This window comes from Ornithodoros turicata, chromosome 1, assembly GCF_037126465.1.
Source record: "Ornithodoros turicata isolate Travis chromosome 1, ASM3712646v1, whole genome shotgun sequence".
NCBI classification, from domain to species: domain Eukaryota; kingdom Metazoa; phylum Arthropoda; class Arachnida; order Ixodida; family Argasidae; genus Ornithodoros; species Ornithodoros turicata.
The window spans coordinates 54,905,622-54,925,554 of NC_088201.1; the positions used below are offsets into that span (position 1 = coordinate 54,905,622).

At 44.0% G+C, this 19,933-nt stretch overlaps 1 protein-coding gene across 4 annotated transcripts in view; it reads right to left on the reverse strand.

Annotated features, from left to right (window-relative positions):
• The window catches only part of LOC135378262 (neural-cadherin-like), a 366,541-nt gene that overhangs the window by 21,179 nt on the left and 325,429 nt on the right, over positions 1-19,933 (reverse strand). For 2 of the 4 annotated variants that reach the window (XM_064611240.1, XM_064611242.1), the window contains exons 16-29: positions 13,141-13,305; positions 9,960-10,284; positions 9,300-9,530; positions 6,789-7,048; positions 5,573-5,832; positions 5,344-5,477; positions 4,997-5,245; positions 3,888-4,097; positions 3,472-3,762; positions 2,868-3,115; positions 2,527-2,804; positions 1,262-1,610; positions 942-1,187; positions 702-882 (exon numbers count right to left, since the gene is read on the reverse strand). In XM_064611240.1, coding sequence (XP_064467310.1) covers positions 702-882; positions 942-1,187; positions 1,262-1,610; positions 2,527-2,804; positions 2,868-3,115; positions 3,472-3,762; positions 3,888-4,097; positions 4,997-5,245; positions 5,344-5,477; positions 5,573-5,832; positions 6,789-7,048; positions 9,300-9,530; positions 9,960-10,284; positions 13,141-13,305 — 3,427 coding nt within the window. Of the gene's footprint in view, positions 1-701; positions 883-941; positions 1,188-1,261; positions 1,611-2,526; positions 2,805-2,867; positions 3,116-3,471; positions 3,763-3,887; positions 4,098-4,996; positions 5,246-5,343; positions 5,478-5,572; positions 5,833-6,788; positions 7,049-9,299; positions 9,531-9,959; positions 10,285-13,140; positions 13,306-19,353; positions 19,519-19,933 lie in introns of all 4 variants that reach the window. The other 2 variants (XM_064611241.1, XM_064611243.1) reach the window with 1 other exon arrangement.

Consider the following 19,933-nt stretch of genomic DNA (forward strand, 5'->3'; position numbering starts at 1 on the left):
ATCATCTGTGGGAGTTATGGTCGAAAAACTGAAACAGTGCCACTAATCTTTCAGCACAGAAAGTATTCACCTTACATCATGCAGTTGGGATTCACATGTCCTGATACCACATTTACTCACATATGCATGTTTGCATGATCGTAACACACACCTTTTTCACTCAAAATCACATGCACATTACAGTCTTGTTTAAAATCTAAATGTCAGAGAAAAAAAATTAAGAGCTCAGTGAAAGGTGGCTAGTCACATCGCTGTAGGCACCACTTCCTTCAGACACAATTTCGTTTCTCAGTGCCAGCACCCCACTGCGATGGTGCTAAGGTGTAAAGGAGCCACCATGGTTGGAGCACAGCGGCACTGCTGTTGATTTCACCGCATTTCGCCGATAGGGTGAGCTGTAGAGGGACCGGTATTTTGGGCAACCGGATATACCAGTTGCCTGGTAGGCACGATAGGCCACTGTATTTCTTTCATGCTTGCAGACTGCAGTGATGACGTCAATACCAGCTCTACCAGAAGGCCATGGCAGTGATCACATCAATAACGGCTCTACCAGAAGGCCATGACTAGAAAACTAAAATTTGGGAGTATCGCGTCATTTCAAAGCCGTTCCATGAATGTTCCCGGAAATATTAGATTCGCATTTGACTCAAGCACAAATTTCGCTATTTGCACTGCCCTAAACATTTCTAATATCCCACCTCTATCACAGTTTGGCCCATGCCAACCAGGGTCACAGATGCACTCCGCTGTCTTGTAAGTACCCAGGCAGTACCCGTGGCCACATGACTGATGAAGGGAATTGTCACTGCAAGAGCTCTCGGCAGGAGGACAGCCAGGGACACTGTTAAATGAGCTTCCTGGTGAGCCCAGGTCGTACATCTGCAGAATGCATAGGCTCAATAAAGTGGATCTAAATGGAGTAGTCCTAGATGACGTACATCACTGTTATGAATAACGTTCTTGATGCAACCGTGGAAGCCCTCTGACGTATGACGGTAGCGCCAGTTGTAGGCGATGAGGTCCTTACCCACGTGGGTACCACCAAGTTGCAAGGGTGTGTTGACGTTGAGGAACTCATTAAACTCTGGAATCTGCGTAGTGTTCTCACACCGGGAGCGATTAATTGTCTGGTTTCCTTCGTGGTTGCGTGCAGACATACAGTTGTCCACCATAAGCCTAGTTGACTGCATTAGAAGAGGCGTTAAGAACACCTGAACACGGCAACAAGAGGTTCACAAGAAATTGCCTGTGCACTCACCTGCCTATCCCAAAAAATATCCAACCGATGCCAAGTACCGTCATGAAGGGTCTCCTCAACATCTACGTAGAGCTCAGCTGTTCCAGATCCAAAGTCGAGAAGCAGGCGAGGACGCCCATTGTTCAGCTCTAGAGAAATAAAGTCCTGGACGACAATCTCTCCTGGGTCCGGGCTAGATATGGGTCCATTGTACAGCAAGAGCCCATTAGGACGTTCCGTCATGAACTCAAGGCTGAGGTGAGACTCCTCGCACTGCTGAAGTGGAGGAAACCACGCCCAACCCTTTCCGTTGAAGTGGCGCGTTGTCTGCTGACACTGAGGGCCGTGGAAACCGCTAGGACAGCGGCAACTGTACCAAATAACAGGAAATCATAATTTACATATTCAGAGAGGATTTAAACTTAATGTTTTAAATGGAAGCTGAATGCAGAATGTACTGTTGTGTCCACTGTTAACCAATCTTCAGTCTCCGTGGCCTCGCTCCGATAAGCGCTCGACTATGGGGAACGGTGAAAACAACATTGGACTGATTGTCACTTTGGGGATGGCCGGATGGTGGCATGGTATCACGCGTTGACAACACTACTGAAAAAAAAAAACGGCTGAACCACAATGGAAGAACACTACTTATCTGAGACTTATCTGAATGATTTCCTGGAGTTTCTTTCACTGCACTTGGGCAGTTGTTCTTACATGTGTTGTCAATAAACGATACCATACCTGCAACCGACACCCCCAAAGACACAGTCGACCGGTCCATTGCTATTTTCACTGTTCTCCGATAGTCGTGCACTTATCGGAGCGAGGTTACGGAAAGGGGAGATAGGTTAAGAGTAGAGCCTGAAGCTTTCGGGAAATATTTTTTTCTATATTCGGGGGGCAAAAATCAGGTAAATGAACATGTGCTGTAAATTCATGCGAATTTGGGTGAAAAAACTTCCAGTATGCTAAATTCGGGGAGAAATCTGACTCAGTTAGTCAAACTAACTGTACTGGATTGGTACAAATGGTGATGTAACTGCATTTGCTGCCAAACAAGTTAGTGTGCATTCTTACAGATGTCTCAGTGAGGGCAATTTGCCGAGTAAAAATAATCGGATTTCCCCCAAAGAGGCAACCTTCAATTCGGGGAAGAATCGGCTCTTCAGGCTTCAAGAGCTTAAAACTTCAGGTTCTAGTTAAGAGTGGCCATGACAGTACAACATGCACTCATAGCCATAATGCAACTTGTTTCTCTGAGATGCTTTAAAATAGCTCAAAGTTACCTGACGCCAGTGTAGGTGTCAAAGCAGCGCCCATTGTTGTAGCATGGAGGGGGACGCTTACGGCAAGACTCAATCTCAGTGAAGTCTCGCGCTCCACACGTACACTTCGCCTTTACCCAGGTATTCACACCGACAAACGCAGTGCGATTGGCGTTTACCATCACTGGGTTCCGGTCAATCATGAGCACATTGGTGCAACTCCCTTCACAGTTGAGGTTCTCGAAGAGGCACTCATCGATGCCAACCATTGTGATGTTGATACCCACTTTCTCTTCAATCTGAAATGTCCCAGTGCTACGGGTAAGTACATCATTCAGACACAAGAACGTTAGTCCGATTACCTCCCGTCGGTTTACAGCAACAACGCCGTTGAGCAGGCTGGCCTTGTAGTAAGGAGAACCGTGGGCTGAGAAGCGGATGTCTGTGATGGGAGGCCTTGCCTGCTTTAGTATGATGCTGAAGATGTCTACATTATAAGGCTTCGTCTTGATACGCTCAGCAATCAAGTCACGGAAGATCTCATATTTGCTCTTCACTTGGCGTTGTTTTTTCCAGTCCCAGACACGGATAAAATCTTCATCAGTGATGCCTAAGAAGTGATCGAAGCAGTGAGTTTAATATTGTACAATTCTTTGGAAGATGAATTCTGGCGGATGCCCCCTTCACATCTGAGAAGAGGTCTACAATACGTGTTTATGTTTCGAGCAGATCGTGTGCATACGTTGCCTGTGGTGATTTTGAGTCAAAGCGAGCACACTACAATCAGATGCAACAAGAAGATGGACCATCAGAAAAATCCCAAGACTAGAGACAACAAGGAAACACACACAAAAAATGTCTTTCTTGTCGTCCCTGAACGTTATGGATCTATGCTCGACTGCTTCCTTCATAAACTGATTCACAAACCGTTACCATAGAAGCCTGACAAACCACATGAACACATACCTGCCACACGGATTGACCCAGAGTTATAGATGGCTTCCTCAGGTATTTCCTTGACAGTGACAGTGACGTTAGAATGGACATCCATGGTGTGCATGCGGTCGTAGACAAAGAAACGTAGGAAATAAGTTCCTGGGCCAGTTGAGTTCAACATGGTGATCATGCCAGTGTATTCGTCCAGTTCAAAGTTAGGGTGCTGATTGTTGTTCTCCCACAAAAATGTTTTGTCTGGAAGGTCCCAGTCATCAAGGTCCTCCACATGTACCCTGCCGATTTTCGTTGGCGGTGATTCTCCTGTGCAATGTCCAAATTATCCCTCTATTAATGCACAAACTATCGAACAAATATTGCACACTGACTAGATAGTCAACGTCACAATCAACAGTACATCATGCAACCTTAAAGAACATGACACGTACCTTTGAAATTGTAAACAAAGATGCCTTTGCTCCCAGGATGCATGCGGTTGTCATTGACGTCCCCAATGATCACGGTGAGCGTTGATGTCCCAGTCAGGGATGGATTTCCATTGTCTTTTATCAAAATTGGCACTAGATACTCCTTTTGAGTTTCACGGTCAAACGTCTCTAAGGAACGCACCACTGCCATTCCATCTCCATTGGCACCAGCTACACAGGACACATAAATGAGAGACCGTGTATTTTAGTTATGGAAATCACCACAGCGCTGCAAGATAAATACTGGCTAACAATACCACTTGTGGCAAGGTACACACTTCAACTCTGTCACAAGCAGCAGCTACCAGAGCATCAAAGACAGAAGATTTGATCTTCCCCAATTTGAGAAAGCTGTCAAGCAGCAAGTGCTTACTATGCACTAGTAGACCAGTGAGTTTTCGGGTTTCATGTTTTATTTCAGGAACTGTGAAATCAGGTAAAATAGGGTGGAAAATAAAGAGAGAGCACTTCTTGCATTTTAGGTGGACATGAGATGCCAGACAGCTTTGATAGATGTGTAGTTTAGTTTGACCCTAAAACACAAGGCTGTATGCACTAATAAAGGTACTACAACTTCTATTGTGCAGCAAGGATCCAACAAAGGTTTACAGGTTTATTGCACTACAGCGATCCATAAAGGACCACAATGATAAGCAGTGTTATCTCTTACCTGTTAACAAAGGTAGGGAAAGTGCCTACCGTGCAGAGGTGCGCTAATAACGGTATGCTTAGTAGAAAAACAACCAGTTATCCAAAATTTCAAATATACAAGCAGTCTTGGTAGAGCACAAACTAGTTTGAAAAAATGGCAGGATATGACTGCATTTCATTCCATATGGACCCAAAAAGTAGATTCATTAACTATATATATATACATATATATTATTATCATCATGTATCATCATATATGATAATCGTATATATATCATTAACTATATAACGGCCCACATGCAAAAAGGCATAGGCCATCCTGTTTTCTTTTCAATGTGTAAAACCAGTAGAATAAAAATTCTTATTATTATTATATAGACACCGAGCAAGACAAATGAGCAACCAGAAAAATTGCTTACTGGGGTCATGCTCTACACTGAAAAACTGTTGGATTGCATCGGGGGCAGTGGGGTCCATGCGAAAGGTGAAGGGGGGCCCGTTGTTCTTGGATCGATCGTCGTCGTCCGTAGCTAGGACCTCTTGCACTATCTGCGGCGGCGTGTGCTCGGGAATCACGGGGCGGTAGTCATACTGGAAACGTGGAGGGTTGTCATTGATGTCGCTCACCACCACCGTCAACGTGGCTGTGGCTGTGCGTGAGGGCACACCTGCGCAAAACAAACGACACGTCCACCATTAGAGTGTTTTCTACCCTTTTTGGTTTTTAACCAGAAAAGTGCAAGAGAACTGCACACTGGAAGCTCACCATCATCGATGGCCAGGATCTTGACCTGGTGTCGGGGAATGTCCTCCCTGTCCAAGGTACGCTGGATCTCGACAACACCGTTAGGGTTGATTTTAAACTGGCGCTTCTTGTCGGATGAGCGATCAATCATGTAACTGAAAAATGGTAATGATGACCAATCTAAGCGAGGGCTATTACGCAGGATATTGTGCTCTGCTATTACAATGAAGTTGTTTCAACAGCTCCCTACCTGACCCTCGACTTTCCCCCTTGGTCTGCATCTGTGGCTTTGAACGTAGCCAGACTGGACCCAACTGTGGAGTTTTCAGGTACTGATACCTCGATGTTTGGCCTCTCAAACTCAGGTTTGTTGTCATTGATATCCTTGATTCGAACTTTCACCTTGGCATAATCAGCATGGTAGGGATCTGTCGACTCCCCACCATTGTCGCTCACTTGAATCGTAATGTTGAACCCATACCTCTGTTTTTCGTCTTCAAAGTCTAACGCCTGCAAGATAAACAAGTCAATGACCAACAGATATCAGAAAGGGGCATACTAATCAAAAAGCATTTCCGTGACACATCACCAGGTATGAACAGTGGATACAACGGTGAATTTTGGGATTGAATCCAATGTGAATGATGTACTGAGGACAAATCAATATGTCTGAATAGCACAGAAGTCAAATTAGCACAATTAGCACAGCCTGTCGAATTACCACATGTGGGAAATAGGCCCAACACATTCGTCATTGGCACAGACAGGAACTTCCTGGTTCATGGCTGTCCAGTGGAGTTGCAAGGGGGGTGGCCGCCCCTTTGAGCTCAGGCAGTTGGGCGCCTCGCCCTCTTTAATGCTTCGAGATTTGACAGGCTGTCTGGTGTTCTCTTATAAGGCAGGATTTTACAGGATATTCACATTCCCTTGTATGAAATCTGACTATGGCAGGTAACGTTTTTTTCCAAGTCAAGAAAATCTCTTATTTCGCATGAACATATTCACTGGTTCTGTCACTACACTTCTAGCATGGAACACATTCCAAATTCAAATATGTCCATGGCTGATAATCACATATATTGGCTACGTACTGGCCATTGTCTAATTAACTGAATACTGTAAGGTGAAGCCGTTGTGAACATGTTTTGAGTCATCCTGCACTATGTGTAGCACGTACCAATCTACAACATTTTACTTTTTTTTTAGAGTATGGGAAGTCCTTAATGCACCACTTCTTCTAACTTCACCTCGCCCCTTCTGTGGCGATGGACTTCCCACGCCCCCGTGGTTGCTTCACCATAGCAAATAAATTCTCACGCACGTGTTCTCTGCACTAATCAAAATCAGCCAACTGCACTAGAAATTTTGATACAATGTCATAATTTATGGCTTATAAGTTGCTCCACACAAAGAAGCCTTCAGCTACGTGCTTAGGTCACACGGAATCGAGTCACGAAGGTAGTCACCTTTGCAATCTTCAGTGACCCTGTTCCATCAGAGTTTGTAACCATTGTGAACTTGTCAGAGCCAAAAGTGCGGTCAACCACTTTGTAGCTGAACCGGTTGGTCTCCAGGAGGTCGCCGTCATTGACGGACACCACCAGGATGGGTGTCTCTGGGATGTTCTCTGCCTCTGTCTCGTCCACTTCCACATACCAGTCCTTCTTGGTGAACTCAGGTGGCATGTCATTGATGTCCTTGATCTTAATTGTAGCTGTGCCCGTACCTATACATTACAAAGAATGACACATTCATGTGCTGCATACAATGCAATAAATACATGTACCTGGTATTTGTCAAAGGAAAAATGTGTACAGGGCAGATTGTTAAAAGCCCACCTCATAAGATTTGCAGAAAGCTTGCCTGTATATCTATAAGTGAGAAACGACCGTATTTTCCGCTGTACAACTAGAGCCTGAAGTTTTCGGGAAATATTTTTTTCTAAATTCGGAGGGTAAAAATCGGGTAAATAAATATGTGCTCTAAATTCATGCGAATTCTGGTGGAAAAACTTCCAGTACGCTAAATGCGGGGAGAAATCAGGCTGTTACTCAAACTAACTGTACTGGTTTGGTACAAACGGTGATGTAACCGCATTTGCTCCCAAACAAGTTAGTGTGCATTCCTACAGATGCCTCGGTGAGGGTGTAATTTGCTGGGTCAAAATCAGGTTGCGACCTAAAGAGGTAACCTTCAATTCCGGGTGCAAATTCAGGGAAGAATCGGGTTAAACCCTAAAACTTCAGGCTCTATGTGTAACGTGCACCGATGTATAACGCGCACCCCCTAAAATAAGCGGAAATTAGAAAAACAACTTTATTTTGAGAGGAAGAGTAGGGAGGTTCGATCATCGCCAGAGGCGATACTCTACCCCATTGCTGGTGGGGATGTGGGGAACGAAATAATGAGCCCCTTCACAATAACGATCGAAGTCCAATGGTGTCCAGAAATGTCAAAAGAGCTTTGAGCGCAGATCGTTGCTGGGCTGGATTGGGCCAGGGACCAAGCAATTTCGATATGATTAGAAAAAGTTTCATGTATATGTGCACCATAGTCTCAAAGATCCCAATGCTGTACTATTGAGCAAGAACTAAGTTCTACATCGCCCTTAATGTATGCAGTAACGAAAACGTGTACATTGAGTACAAGTCGTTTATTGTGTGTTAGGCACAATCGATCCCGTCCCTGACCCTAGGCTGACTCACGCGTGCCATGTCGCCCTCAGTCGAGAACTGCGCTGTGTGGCGCTGCAGAGAAAGATCACTATCGTCGCTATCCATCCAGGGCCTGGGAAGTCCAGCGTCCTTTTTGCCAGAGGACATCTTCCCTCATAATCTCCTAATAGATTGCCGCACTGGATGGCGTACGAGGCTATATTGAGTTTACAGGTCGCCCGGCATCCTCCCAGAAAAAACTCCAATGTATAACGTGCACCGGTAGATAACGCACAGTGCCATTTTTCAGCACTTTTTCCGATGTATAACGTGCACGTTAGGCACCGGAAAATATGGTACAAGAAAAAAAAATTGTCAAAATATCATATTTGCTCGCATAATTTGCACACATACGTTCTTGCGTGCAGATATCTGCCACGCGCATCTCAGCGACCGTGGTGACTGCTTTTCGCAACGCCGTCAGTGCTACCGAAGTTACAGCAGCATACTAAAATTTTTAAATTTTGCATCGTTTGAATACCGTAACCTACCGAATGTTGCAGCGCAATCTGTGCACAACTTTTCAGACTTTTTTTTTTGTGGTGAAAAAGTGCGCAAATTATGCGAGTAAATACGGTAATGGCATCAAAATCGCTTCATTTGAACCGCCTACAGGAAAGTCCAATTTACGTAGAACATTTGTATGCTATAAGACGCATGCTTTAGAACCTCTACTGCACATGGGTCTGTATTGCGACTCTGCCTGGTATGTATGCCACTGCATCCAGACCTGCCACAACAGCATACCTAGCCACAAATGCGCACTGAAACTAAGTGACTTTTGAAAGACCAGGCTTGCTCAAAATGGAAAGTAATTGTTCTGAGGCTGGAACATACAAAGGGACAAACGCAACACAATCCTTTTTCGATGACTGCCATATTTCAATTGCTCAAGATGCCTAGCTGTACTACGTGCAGTAGAGCAGTAACTTCAATGAATCAAATACAGGTGTGGCCATTACCATAAAAAAAATTGCCCTTGTGGTATTTTATACTCTGAGTTGCGAGTTAAAAATGTTTTGTTTTGTTTTTCCAAGCGTATCACATCTTGATTGGGGATTATGGCTTACATCAAATTAGAGGGTATAAGGAACTTTTCCATGGCTCCTGCGAGGAACACTTTGAACTCAAGTAAGTATTTATGCAGAATATCACACAAAAGACCGGGAGACTGGGTAAACCTTATTGCATCACACTGCTGACATCACATTAGCACAGAACTGGCAAGTTTCACAGACAACTCAAAATGGCCTGGGGACATACCCTTGAGGCCTCCTCCATCCATTGCCACCACCTTGATGGTATATTCTGGGTTGGTCTCCCGGTCAAGACAGCAAACTGCTGTCGAAATAACGCCAGTCTCCTCATCGATGGTGAATATGAGCTCTCCATTTTCGTTCACCTGGTTCTGTTCAATGGAGTACGTTAGGCGAGCATTTTTGCCTTCATTGGGGTCGTCATAGTCAGTCGCAGTCATAGTCATCACGGTCATGCCTGCAGAAAAGGAAAAGAGAAGCACGGCATCATGAAGTATCGTAACACCATTCACTCCTCATTAATACCCTGAATAGTGATGACAGGTATTCTACACTTATATCACGTTGTGGGATGTATAGGTGTCACGTGTGCTATGTGCTCTTGGAGAATTTATGGGGTTGTATAATGCTACGAAACTACATCTAGCTAAATGCGTATAGCGCCACAAAATAGTGCATAGCGTTTCTACACTGTGTAAACCTTCTGCCGACCACACTCCCTGTGGTCTCGCAGTGAGGCCCTCAGATGACCTGCCACCACGTGATAACACTGAACCCTGTAATGTTATCATAGGGTGCATGTTCAGTTTGTGACATGCTCTCAAGGTGAAGACAAGTACAGAGGAGAACAAGGTTGAGTAACAGAGAATTTTGCACATTTGCATACCTGAAGTGCCATTCTCAGTGACGTTTCCTGTGTAGATGGCAGATGGAAAAAATGGCGCGTTGTCGTTGACGTCCCTAAGGTTGACCAGAACGTCTGCAAAGCCTACCAGGCCATTGCCACCCTCGTCTTCAGCAAAGACTGTAAAGCGCCACTGTGAGCGCCCATGCGGCAGATCCCGGTCGAGCGGCTTCAGAACATATATCTCGCCCGTAGTCGTATTGATGGAAAACTTGCTATTCCCTGGGTCTTGGTCATCCACACCTTGCCCAGTTAAGAAGTACACAATCAGAGACTCTCGGTCCTTGTCGCCATCCGTTGCTGTCACCTGTTTATTGAGCAGTGCCAAAAAGGCACACGTGTTATAATGTGCCGTGGTGCAACCATGAAAGGCAAAAGCATGCATCTGATGATTTGCTGCAAGCTATCGATTTGTGATCACACACAGCATGGGCTGTCATCAGCACAAACTAAATAACTGTAGCTTTATCCACCCGAACTGCGCATTTTTGTAATTTACTTTGCATTTTGTCTCCAAACTAGAAAAACAAAAGGTCATCAAATGATCAGAAAATATGTAGTATATCTCAAACTGTTGCTGACCTCACTGGGATCTGTGTGGCACAAAAAACAATTACCAATGGAAAAAGTTAACAGGTAAAACAAGAAAACCAGTTAACTGATGAACCACTGGGAAACTGATGAAGCACTGGGAAACAAGGTTCATTTTTCGGTTTCCACATCTCCATAATTCAAGTTTCATTTTAAATTCAGCTACTCTGGTTTCACGTATTTGAAATGTTTCATGATGAATGATCTTATCAAACGAAGAGGTCGGGAGTTCTTCATGGTAAGTGTTATGGTCTGATGGGAAACTGGAGCTACTATATTGTAAGCAAGTTATAGAGCACACTGGGAAGGATCTCTATATCTCAGCGAGTATGACATATCATAAAATGCAAAGCACTGACCCATAAGTAGAGCCCCTAGCTTTCCCCAAATCTGCAATTTCGCGGAACTGGCCATGTCTCGTGGAACCTGCTGTTCCTTTCAGAATCGTCATTTTTTTTAGAATAGATATATTGCGGAATTATGCAAGGATTTAAATTGAACTATGACATTTTTGTGGGTTAAACCCAATAAATTATGTTCTTCATTCAGTTTTATGCAGTTGTCCAGTGAGACCAAGCAAGGCGCCCATCATGATTTCACAATCAACACATCATACATATCCTTCATGATTGTTTTGTGATGGAATGCAGAACAAGGGGTTTAAAGCTTCCAAAGCATGTTTCGAATAGTTTTTCCTCCAACAAATAAAGTGCACCTGCAAAATAATGAGTAAACAAAAAAGGTGCATGTGCGCTGTTAAAATGTCTTATGACAAAGTCCTCTACAATATACTAATAATGCAGTAATCCACAATATACACTCACTACAAAACTTGAAAGGAAAGGATACTGTGTGTAATGTTAGTTATCATAGAACTAATGCATTGTAATGTAATATTGGCAGAGAAAACCTGCACACCAATCATGCACAGGCAGACACATGCAGATTGCAGACACAAGTATCTCATAGTGCCAGGACATTTCACCTTGACTCCAGAACCTTCAGCCATGTGAGATTACAAGTGCATAGCTATAGATCAGCTGAGGGGGCTTGCACAATTGATGTTGAAATTTTCACAGAGAAAAAAGGAGCAAAGATGAGATATGACACATGCAATACACCAGAGATACAGATCTAGTAAAATGAAAGAGGAATTGTGTTATCAAGGGCTTTTGTTAGAGAAGTTGACAGTAGTTAGTCCTTGAAGGCTTATAAAAGTTCCTGTGTCGTTGTTATATATACACTAAGATCAGAAATTGAGCAGAGAAAAATGTGGTGCTTGAATTCAGTTTTTTTTTTGTTTTGTACATACATGTGTCCTGGTGAAGGTCTTAAGCTTACAGGCACATTTCAAATCACAGAATTTAAAACAGCCTACATTTCAGCAGAGTACACAGACTCTACAGCAATTCGTTGAATACAGAGTACTGTAGTCACCACTGGAGTACACCTTGAAATATGATTGTGACAACAAAATATTGGGAGGTTTTTCTTAAACTCAATTTACTTTCCTAACAAGATAACAGTAATAATCACTGTACATAAATTAGCATGCCTATCAATGTAAAGCTGCAACAAATATGCAACGAATTCTAATCAGTTAAAGGAGGATCATTGAACTACACTACGTGTGCACCTGTAGGCTCCGCTGACTGACTAATTCACCGAGACACTCATGCATTAGACAGGGATCCCCAACAACACTCAATGTCCACCGGATGCACAAGATAGATCCGAATGTCCGTAACCGGAAATGGATGTCCGTCGGACATCTGCGGAAATTTCGTAGGTGAGCGCTGTGGCCGTATATCCAGAGCAGTTTCGACTTAGTGGTCCTGGGTGTTTTTATGTTTCTCTATTCTGGTTTTTGAAACGCCGCTCTGATTGCCCGTTATGGGAAATAGTACGAGAAACAAAAACATAAAATGAAATGTGCGGTGGCTAAGTTTTGAAAAACATGTCGGAAAGAAAAATACTGACTTCTACTGAAGACGTGTGATCACTTATGAAAAAAGAAAAGAAAAGACAATACGCCTATTGGGGAACACACACGCCACATTCACATGCATGTGTTAAAATAGGTTTTGCTTTTTTCAAAGCCATGACTACTTCCTGTAAAGTTGTGCATTTGTATGCTAAAAGGAAAAACAATGCGAACAATTAAATTGTGATTTTCTCGAATACAAAGCAGCTATAAAAGGTTCAAAGCAAAACCATGAAATGTCAATGAATGTCCCTATTAGTGCCAGTTTTCATCTCTGTGGACATCCAGTGGACCTACAATTAAACAGATTTTTTGTATCACTTTGCCCTTCTGGCGCACATAAAACGGATCTAAAAGGGATGTACACGGGACGTCCCAATGTCCGTTCGTAGATGTTTCCTGGACATCTGGGGGACAGCGGTGTGTTGTTCAAGACAGCACTCTGGGAAATGCAGGATAGGTCATTCAGATAGCCAATTGAAAAGACAGCACCACATTTTCTTTACACACTGCAATAAGTATTCTCCCAGATATTAGCACCAGCACGGACCAAGCTTTGCATTATGTGTTTGTTTGGCGTTTCCCTACCGTCATGATTCGCATGGGCAAATTGTGGGAGACCTCCTCCAAGATGGTGGCCTCGTACGAGGATTGGTTAAACACGGGAGGGAGATCGTTGACGTCCTTCACGTGAATGAGCACCGTCGTGCTGCCTTCATACAGCGTGTCCGACGCAACCAGAGTCAGGTTAAACTGACGTGCAAAACGAAAAAGAAATGTTTCATGCAGGCAGTTATAGCAAAAATTATCTGTGTTCAAAAACAGGCTGTCTCTTGCAGTACAAAGTGTGGCAGAACGACAGTGGTATAATCGACTACTGAGAGTGACACGCACTGGTACTTCTGGCACATATGTGTTCCGACTGGTACAACAATGTCCTACACAAAAATTTACACCAAACTGAAATCTATCTGTGCTAAGGATGAACAGATCCTCTGGGTTAGAAAAAAAAAAAGAAAAAAAAAAAGAAAGGAAAACACTGATTATGACTATACAGGGTTGTTTTGCTCTAACATGTCCAGAAATTTTATCTAAAGCGAGCGATAAAAGAGAAACGAGCGCTACTTTCCAGCTACTTGACTAAGAAACAGGTGGGTCAATCCACGCCAAGTGATCCAATGATGTTGCTCGACCATCACGGATTTCAATTAAAAAATTCTGGGTGATTGGTGGGGTCTCTGATAGATAGATCACTAAATATCAATCCAAAATTCTGAAGAGTTTCGCCGCTAGAGGGCTCCAAATATCTCGCCGTGACCAAAAACCATGTTGACTTTGGTAGCCTAGTGCTCCGCTTCTACTAGGCGTAGAAAGCTGAAATTTAGAAGTAATGGCTCCGAAACAGGTCTCCTCGAAATGAACTAATCGTCGATGATGTGGAGCAAGCGGTGGCAACAGTAGCGTCTTTGCAAGCGAAGCGAGAACTTACAAACTTCGACAATTTTTATTTAAAAATTCGCTGCGTCTAGAGACGCGAAATTTTACAGAGGGACAGTGCACGGAAAGAACTTCATGGAGAAAAATTATGATCGCCATCCTCAGCAATTTTAGACCAGTAAAAATTGCGTAAATCTACGAAAAAACTAAAAAAACTCATATTTCAGGACAATTTTTCTCCATGTCCCTAACGAGGTAGGAGAACGCGGGTTTCACAGAAATGTAGACGATGATGTCCGGAACGCGTATACCAAAAATTAGAAAAGTACTTTTTGTTAAAACGAAATTATGATTTTTTTTTTTTTTACGATGTACTTTACACACTCCGCACCGCGATCACGACTGGTCGCTACGGGGCAGCGCTGAAGAAGGAAATAGCAAAGATTCTGGCAGTTATCGAAACAAAGGGACGTATTATCTTTGTTATTAAGCATTTATTAAGCACTCTTCAGGGCATTTAACATTTCCGTAGATTCGTGCGAGGTACTTTGCACAGAGTCCACACCGCGATCGGGACTCGTAATGACTCCACGCGCACAGCACTGATGCAGAGATAGCAAAACAACCGACATTTTTTTTTATCATGAGGGGAAAGGGACTCTGATAGAATACTTTAAGCGAAGGAAAGACCCTGCTGCTATTTTCCCACCACTACCCTGTTTGAGCCGAAGGGCAGTAGCGGCTAAGCGCAGGAAGTTGCGACACGGGGAAGCAAGAATAGACTGTCAGATATGTTTATCCTGTGCTTTTCCAGTAAAGATTTCTGCAACAAGTTTTAATGACACTAAGACGTCAACACACTCACTGGTCCACAATATTGTCTTTCGCAAAGCATGATCTATCCGTCGAAAACGCGGAAGACTGTTTTTTCAACTGAGAAGGACGTTGCCATTGCAGCGATGCTGGACCGTGTTAAAGGAACAAAGCAGTGAAATTTTCTTGTGCCTGGCACAGTGATGGCCTTGCTGTACCTCCATGAAAGAACCTCGCCTTCCGCTTCGATTTCGTTCTTCGGAACCCATACCGGAATCACATTCTTCATGTTCTCCTTTGCCCACTTGTACAAATCCTGAGGAGTCAAGATCTGGTTCTCAAACCGTCTCTGCAAGCTTGCTTTGGCTGCAAGTCTTTTCAGTGTTCCACCGATGCCATCGTATGGTCCCTTTCCATGCGAAGTCGCGAAAAACTGCCATGAGGCGCGAATACCGAAGTCACCTTGGTGATGGCAAAGATTGACAAAATTCTTCTTGTTTTTGTACTGTGATGCCGCACCGTCCGTAAAGTAAGATACTGCTTCAATACGCGGAAAGTCCTTTGTGAAACTTTGTAGGAAGACCTTCTGGAAGGTGTGCACCGTAGAATTTTCGTGAGAAAGTGAATCCGATAGCATGACGTACGTCTTGTGCTGTAACCCATCATCTCCCTTTTGCTGGTCTCGGTAGTAAACGATTATTGGATGAATCGTAGCTTGACTGTCGTGCCAATAAAATGACTGGGGGGAGTCTTGAACTACAAAACTGTAATTTTCGGAGAAGTCCATCAAGACAATAGCTTCGTCCTGACGAAGCGTGCATTTCAGATGTTGCAAGTACCGCGCCTGCTCCTTCGACACAAAGTGATGGATTTTGAGGTCTTTTATGTCTTTTACTAGACGATCTAGGAGATCCTCATATGGAAGTATCATAGTCTCCAGTCTTGTGTGAAAACCAGGCACCCACTGTTTGAACGCAACGTCCCCTATTAGGTCCTCATCACATTCGACGTTCGCCTCAAAATAGTCTCGTAATGTGTTAACGCCAGGGCACATACTGCACGACCCATACATACACTCTTCTTTTTGCATGTCGCAAACCACCATACTAAGCAACTGTTTGTAGCTTTCTTTTACTCCGGGGGCATGCAGGATCAGCTTGACGTTTTGGTGGTAAGCGCACACGCAAACGGTGTGTGTTCCTGGACCCCCTGCTAGTACGCACCACGGTGGACGTAATTGTGCAAATGTTGAGAAGCCAGCATTGAGACCCGGATTCTCTTGCTTCCAAATCTCGTAAGCCTCCCGCAAATTCGAGAGCACCATTCTCTTTTGATGTCCGTGTTTTGTGTCCTTCTTTCCAGGAAAGCTGTGAGATATTCTGTCATCCTCGTAGAAGGATGCTATGGATGCTCGCACATCTTCGCTAATTCTCCTGCCGAGCTTCACACCAGGCTCCGAGAGAACGCCTTCTTCCTTGCGTAGCTTCTTGGCGGCTCTAACCATTCTCTCACTGGCACCGAAGTACTTGGCAACCTTTTGGCGGCTCCATGAATGTGGCGCTACAGTAAGGATGGCTACTTGCTTGGACCGAGACTTCTCCTTCTGGAACTTTTCCTTCAGTTCACGTAGCAGTGCCCCGTAATCAGATGAGACACCTTGCTCAGCGCTCACGTCGGAAATGTTGACCCTTAGGGAAGACTGAAGTCTTGCTTGAAGCGTCTTACGGGCTTGTTCCAATTTCCTTTTCGCGTACACCTGCCTTCTGCTCAATGCAAGTTTCCGTGTGACCGTACTTTCACCTAAGGCAGCGAATGAAGCATTGAGAGGGCTAAGGTGTTCAAGCTCTTCAACAGCATACGATGCTACAGGTGGAACGGCGCACTCTGGGCTTGCTTGTGCCGGGTCCAGACGCGAGGAGTTGGCTTTCATGTAGCACTTGGGGCACAATCTGTCGCCAGGAACCAGGCTTAGGCCAGCAGCTGAACTCGCAAGGTTGTTGGTGATCACGTTTGTTCCCCTGGCTTTCTTTTTTTTTTTTTTGTGGACGTCAAACGGATCGACGCAGTTTTTCAACGCGAGCATGATTGTATACCCCTTCGTATACAGGTAGAGGTGGTGACTACAGATAGTCCTTACGTCCTCTCTTTTGCACTTTGACCGAAGGCACACTATCCTTTGCGTCCTGCTGCTCAGGTCTCCGAAATCCTGCAGACTGGCCGATGCTACGAAATTGCCCTTGTGACAGCGAAGGGGTCCGAAGCTACATGGCGACAGAACGTTGCTACTTTGCCTGCATAAAAAATATGTTGCCATGTAGCACACTGTACACAAAACTGCAGAATATTGTGACGTCGCCGACGTTTGCGAAAGAGAGAGAGAGAAAAAAAAATAAAACAAAGCGCGAAGTGGTAGTGGGGTGGTGAGACGCTGCATAATACAGTATGGCATGTTACCAAACACGGTGGAAAGGATGAACAATATATTACATTAAACAACAGTAAGCCAGGAAAAAACGTACGGAAACTGAGACAATACTTGCCTTTGGGGACATTCGCCACTCGGACCTGGTGCAGACATCGCATCCTGTTACATGTCGTGACTGACACTACCGAAAAAGAAAGCTTGCTTCGCCTGTCGCAAGGCCGCGGTCATAAACCAGACAAGGTCAACCTGCCTTATCTCAACCGTCCCTTGACAAAACAATGACCCTTGCCTATCATAGGTGTGCCCCATAAACCACGAAGGTGGGAGAGCTGAGGACGGCGGAAACGCAGCCCTTCCATACCACGTTGTCTGCGAAGCACTGCGTCTATTCTTAACAACCCAACATCGACAGTCATATGTGTATTCCAGAATATTTATACTCTATAGGTCACATGTCACGACAGCTCAAAGACTTACGTCTGTGACATTTTGGCAAGCAGCAAGACAGGGCTCTACGGAAACGTTCAACGCCCTGAATAGGGTAGACTGAAACTGTGCAACGCTCGTCGTGCTTAATTAATGCTTAATAACGAAGATAATTCGTCCCTTTGTTTCGATAATTGCCAGAATCTTTGCTATTTCCTTCTCCAGCGCTGCCCCGTAGCGACCAGTCGTGATCGCGGTGCGGACTCTATGTGCAAAGTACGTCGTCAAAAAAAATCATAATTTCGTTTTAACAAAAAGTACTTTTCTAATTTTTGGTATACGCATTCCGGACATCATCGTCTACATTTCTGTGAAACCGCGTTCTCCTACCTCGTTAGGGACATGGAGAAAAATCGTCCTGAAATATGAGTTTTTTTAGTTTTTTCGTAGATTTACGCAATTTTTACTGGTCTAAAATTGCTGGGGATGGCGATCATAATTTTTCTCCATGAAGTTCTTCCCGTGCACTGTCCCTCTGTAAAATTTCGCGTCTCTAGCCGCAGCGAATTTTTAAATAAAAATTGTCGAAGTTTGTAAGTTCTCGCTTCGCTTGCAAAGACGCTACTGTTGCCACCGCTTGCTCCACATCATCGACGATTAGTTCATTTCGAGGAGACCTGTTTCGGAGCCATTACTTCTAAATTTGAGCTTTCTACGCCTAGTAGAAGCGGAGCACTAGGCTACCAAAGTCAACATGGTTTTTGGTCACGGCGAGATATTTGGAGCCCTATAGCGGCGAAACTCTTCGGAATTTTGGATTGATATTTAGTGACGTATCTATAAGAGACCCCACCAATCACCCAGAATTTTTTAATTGAAATCCGTGATGGTCGAGCAACATCATTGGATCACTTGGCGTGGATTGACCCAGGTGCTACTAGTGAAGCAGTACCTCTTACTCAAGTAGCAGAAAAGCACCACTTGCTTTTCTTTTATCGCTCGCTGTAAATATAACTTCTGAACACGTTAGAGCAAACACCTTGTAGAACCTCTCGCTGCATGTTTTATTGAAGACCACCCAGATTCTTCAATGTTTTAATATCTGGTCATGATTATATCATGTTAACTTTGGGGCACTGTACATGCATAGCACACAGGATAATTGAGTAAGAATTTAGATTTAAAAGTACTCTCACCCAACCTTGAAACTAAAATGTTATCTTAGGAGCAGAAAATAAAGGCTAACTGAATCTTTAGTAAGAAATTAAATATTCAAGGCCGCAGCTCGTACTTTCAAACACTGTTAAATCTTATACTGGCTGGTTACATGCTTTTATCGATGCTCATGAAAGACAAATTCATTTGCACTGCAAGAAACAGCTAAAATGCATACAGTGCATACTAAAGAAAACAAAACAAGACCAAACAGTACAATGTCACATGTGCCATAAAACATAATGAAAAAACGCAACTGTTCCACATGCTTGTGCATGACAATGGTGCTCCGCAACCAAAGAAACCTGCACACTCCCTAAGATGCTGCAGCATGAAGTTTCCGTCCATGCATCAGGTGAAACATGCCACACCTGAAATTTCTCCTACAGATGTGATGGGAAAACCAAAAAGGTGAACATGAGGGAAAGTGAGCAAAAGTGGGATGACAAACAGGGCTGCAGTTGCTGAGCAGGGAATGGAATGACCTGTAAGATTTTCTGCGGGAGATTACGGTCATTCTCTTCAGTAATTTGCGCCTCGTAAGTGGGCCGATCAAAGATAGGCGCATTGTCGTTGACGTCCTTGACTTTGATGAAAACTGTTGTGTGGTTCTCGTTGAGGTTGTCTGATGCAACCAGCCGTAGTCGGTACTGCAGATCACACAGTCAGACACATGCAACAGGTCAAGTTAAAAACATTTGTCTCAGAAAAGCTTACTCTCAATTATAATAAACAACAGAAGCTGATTCGACACAGCTGAGACAAAGACATACACTCAATGCTTCTGACGCTTAGTGTTATTCTTGGGGGCTTTCGAGAAATATACAAGTACACCAGAATTGCAAAAAGGAAAAAGCGCATACAGACGGGACAAAGGAGAGGAAGCACACAAACACCAATTAGCGCTACTTACAACTGGTGTGTGTGCGTGCTTCCTCTCCTTTGTCCCGTCTGTATGAGCTTATATTCCTTTTTGCAGTTATGCACCAACTAGTCCAACTTTCTGTACTTCTCAGTTACACCAGAATGTTTCACTGAATGAGATTTAACGTGCACTCAATATTT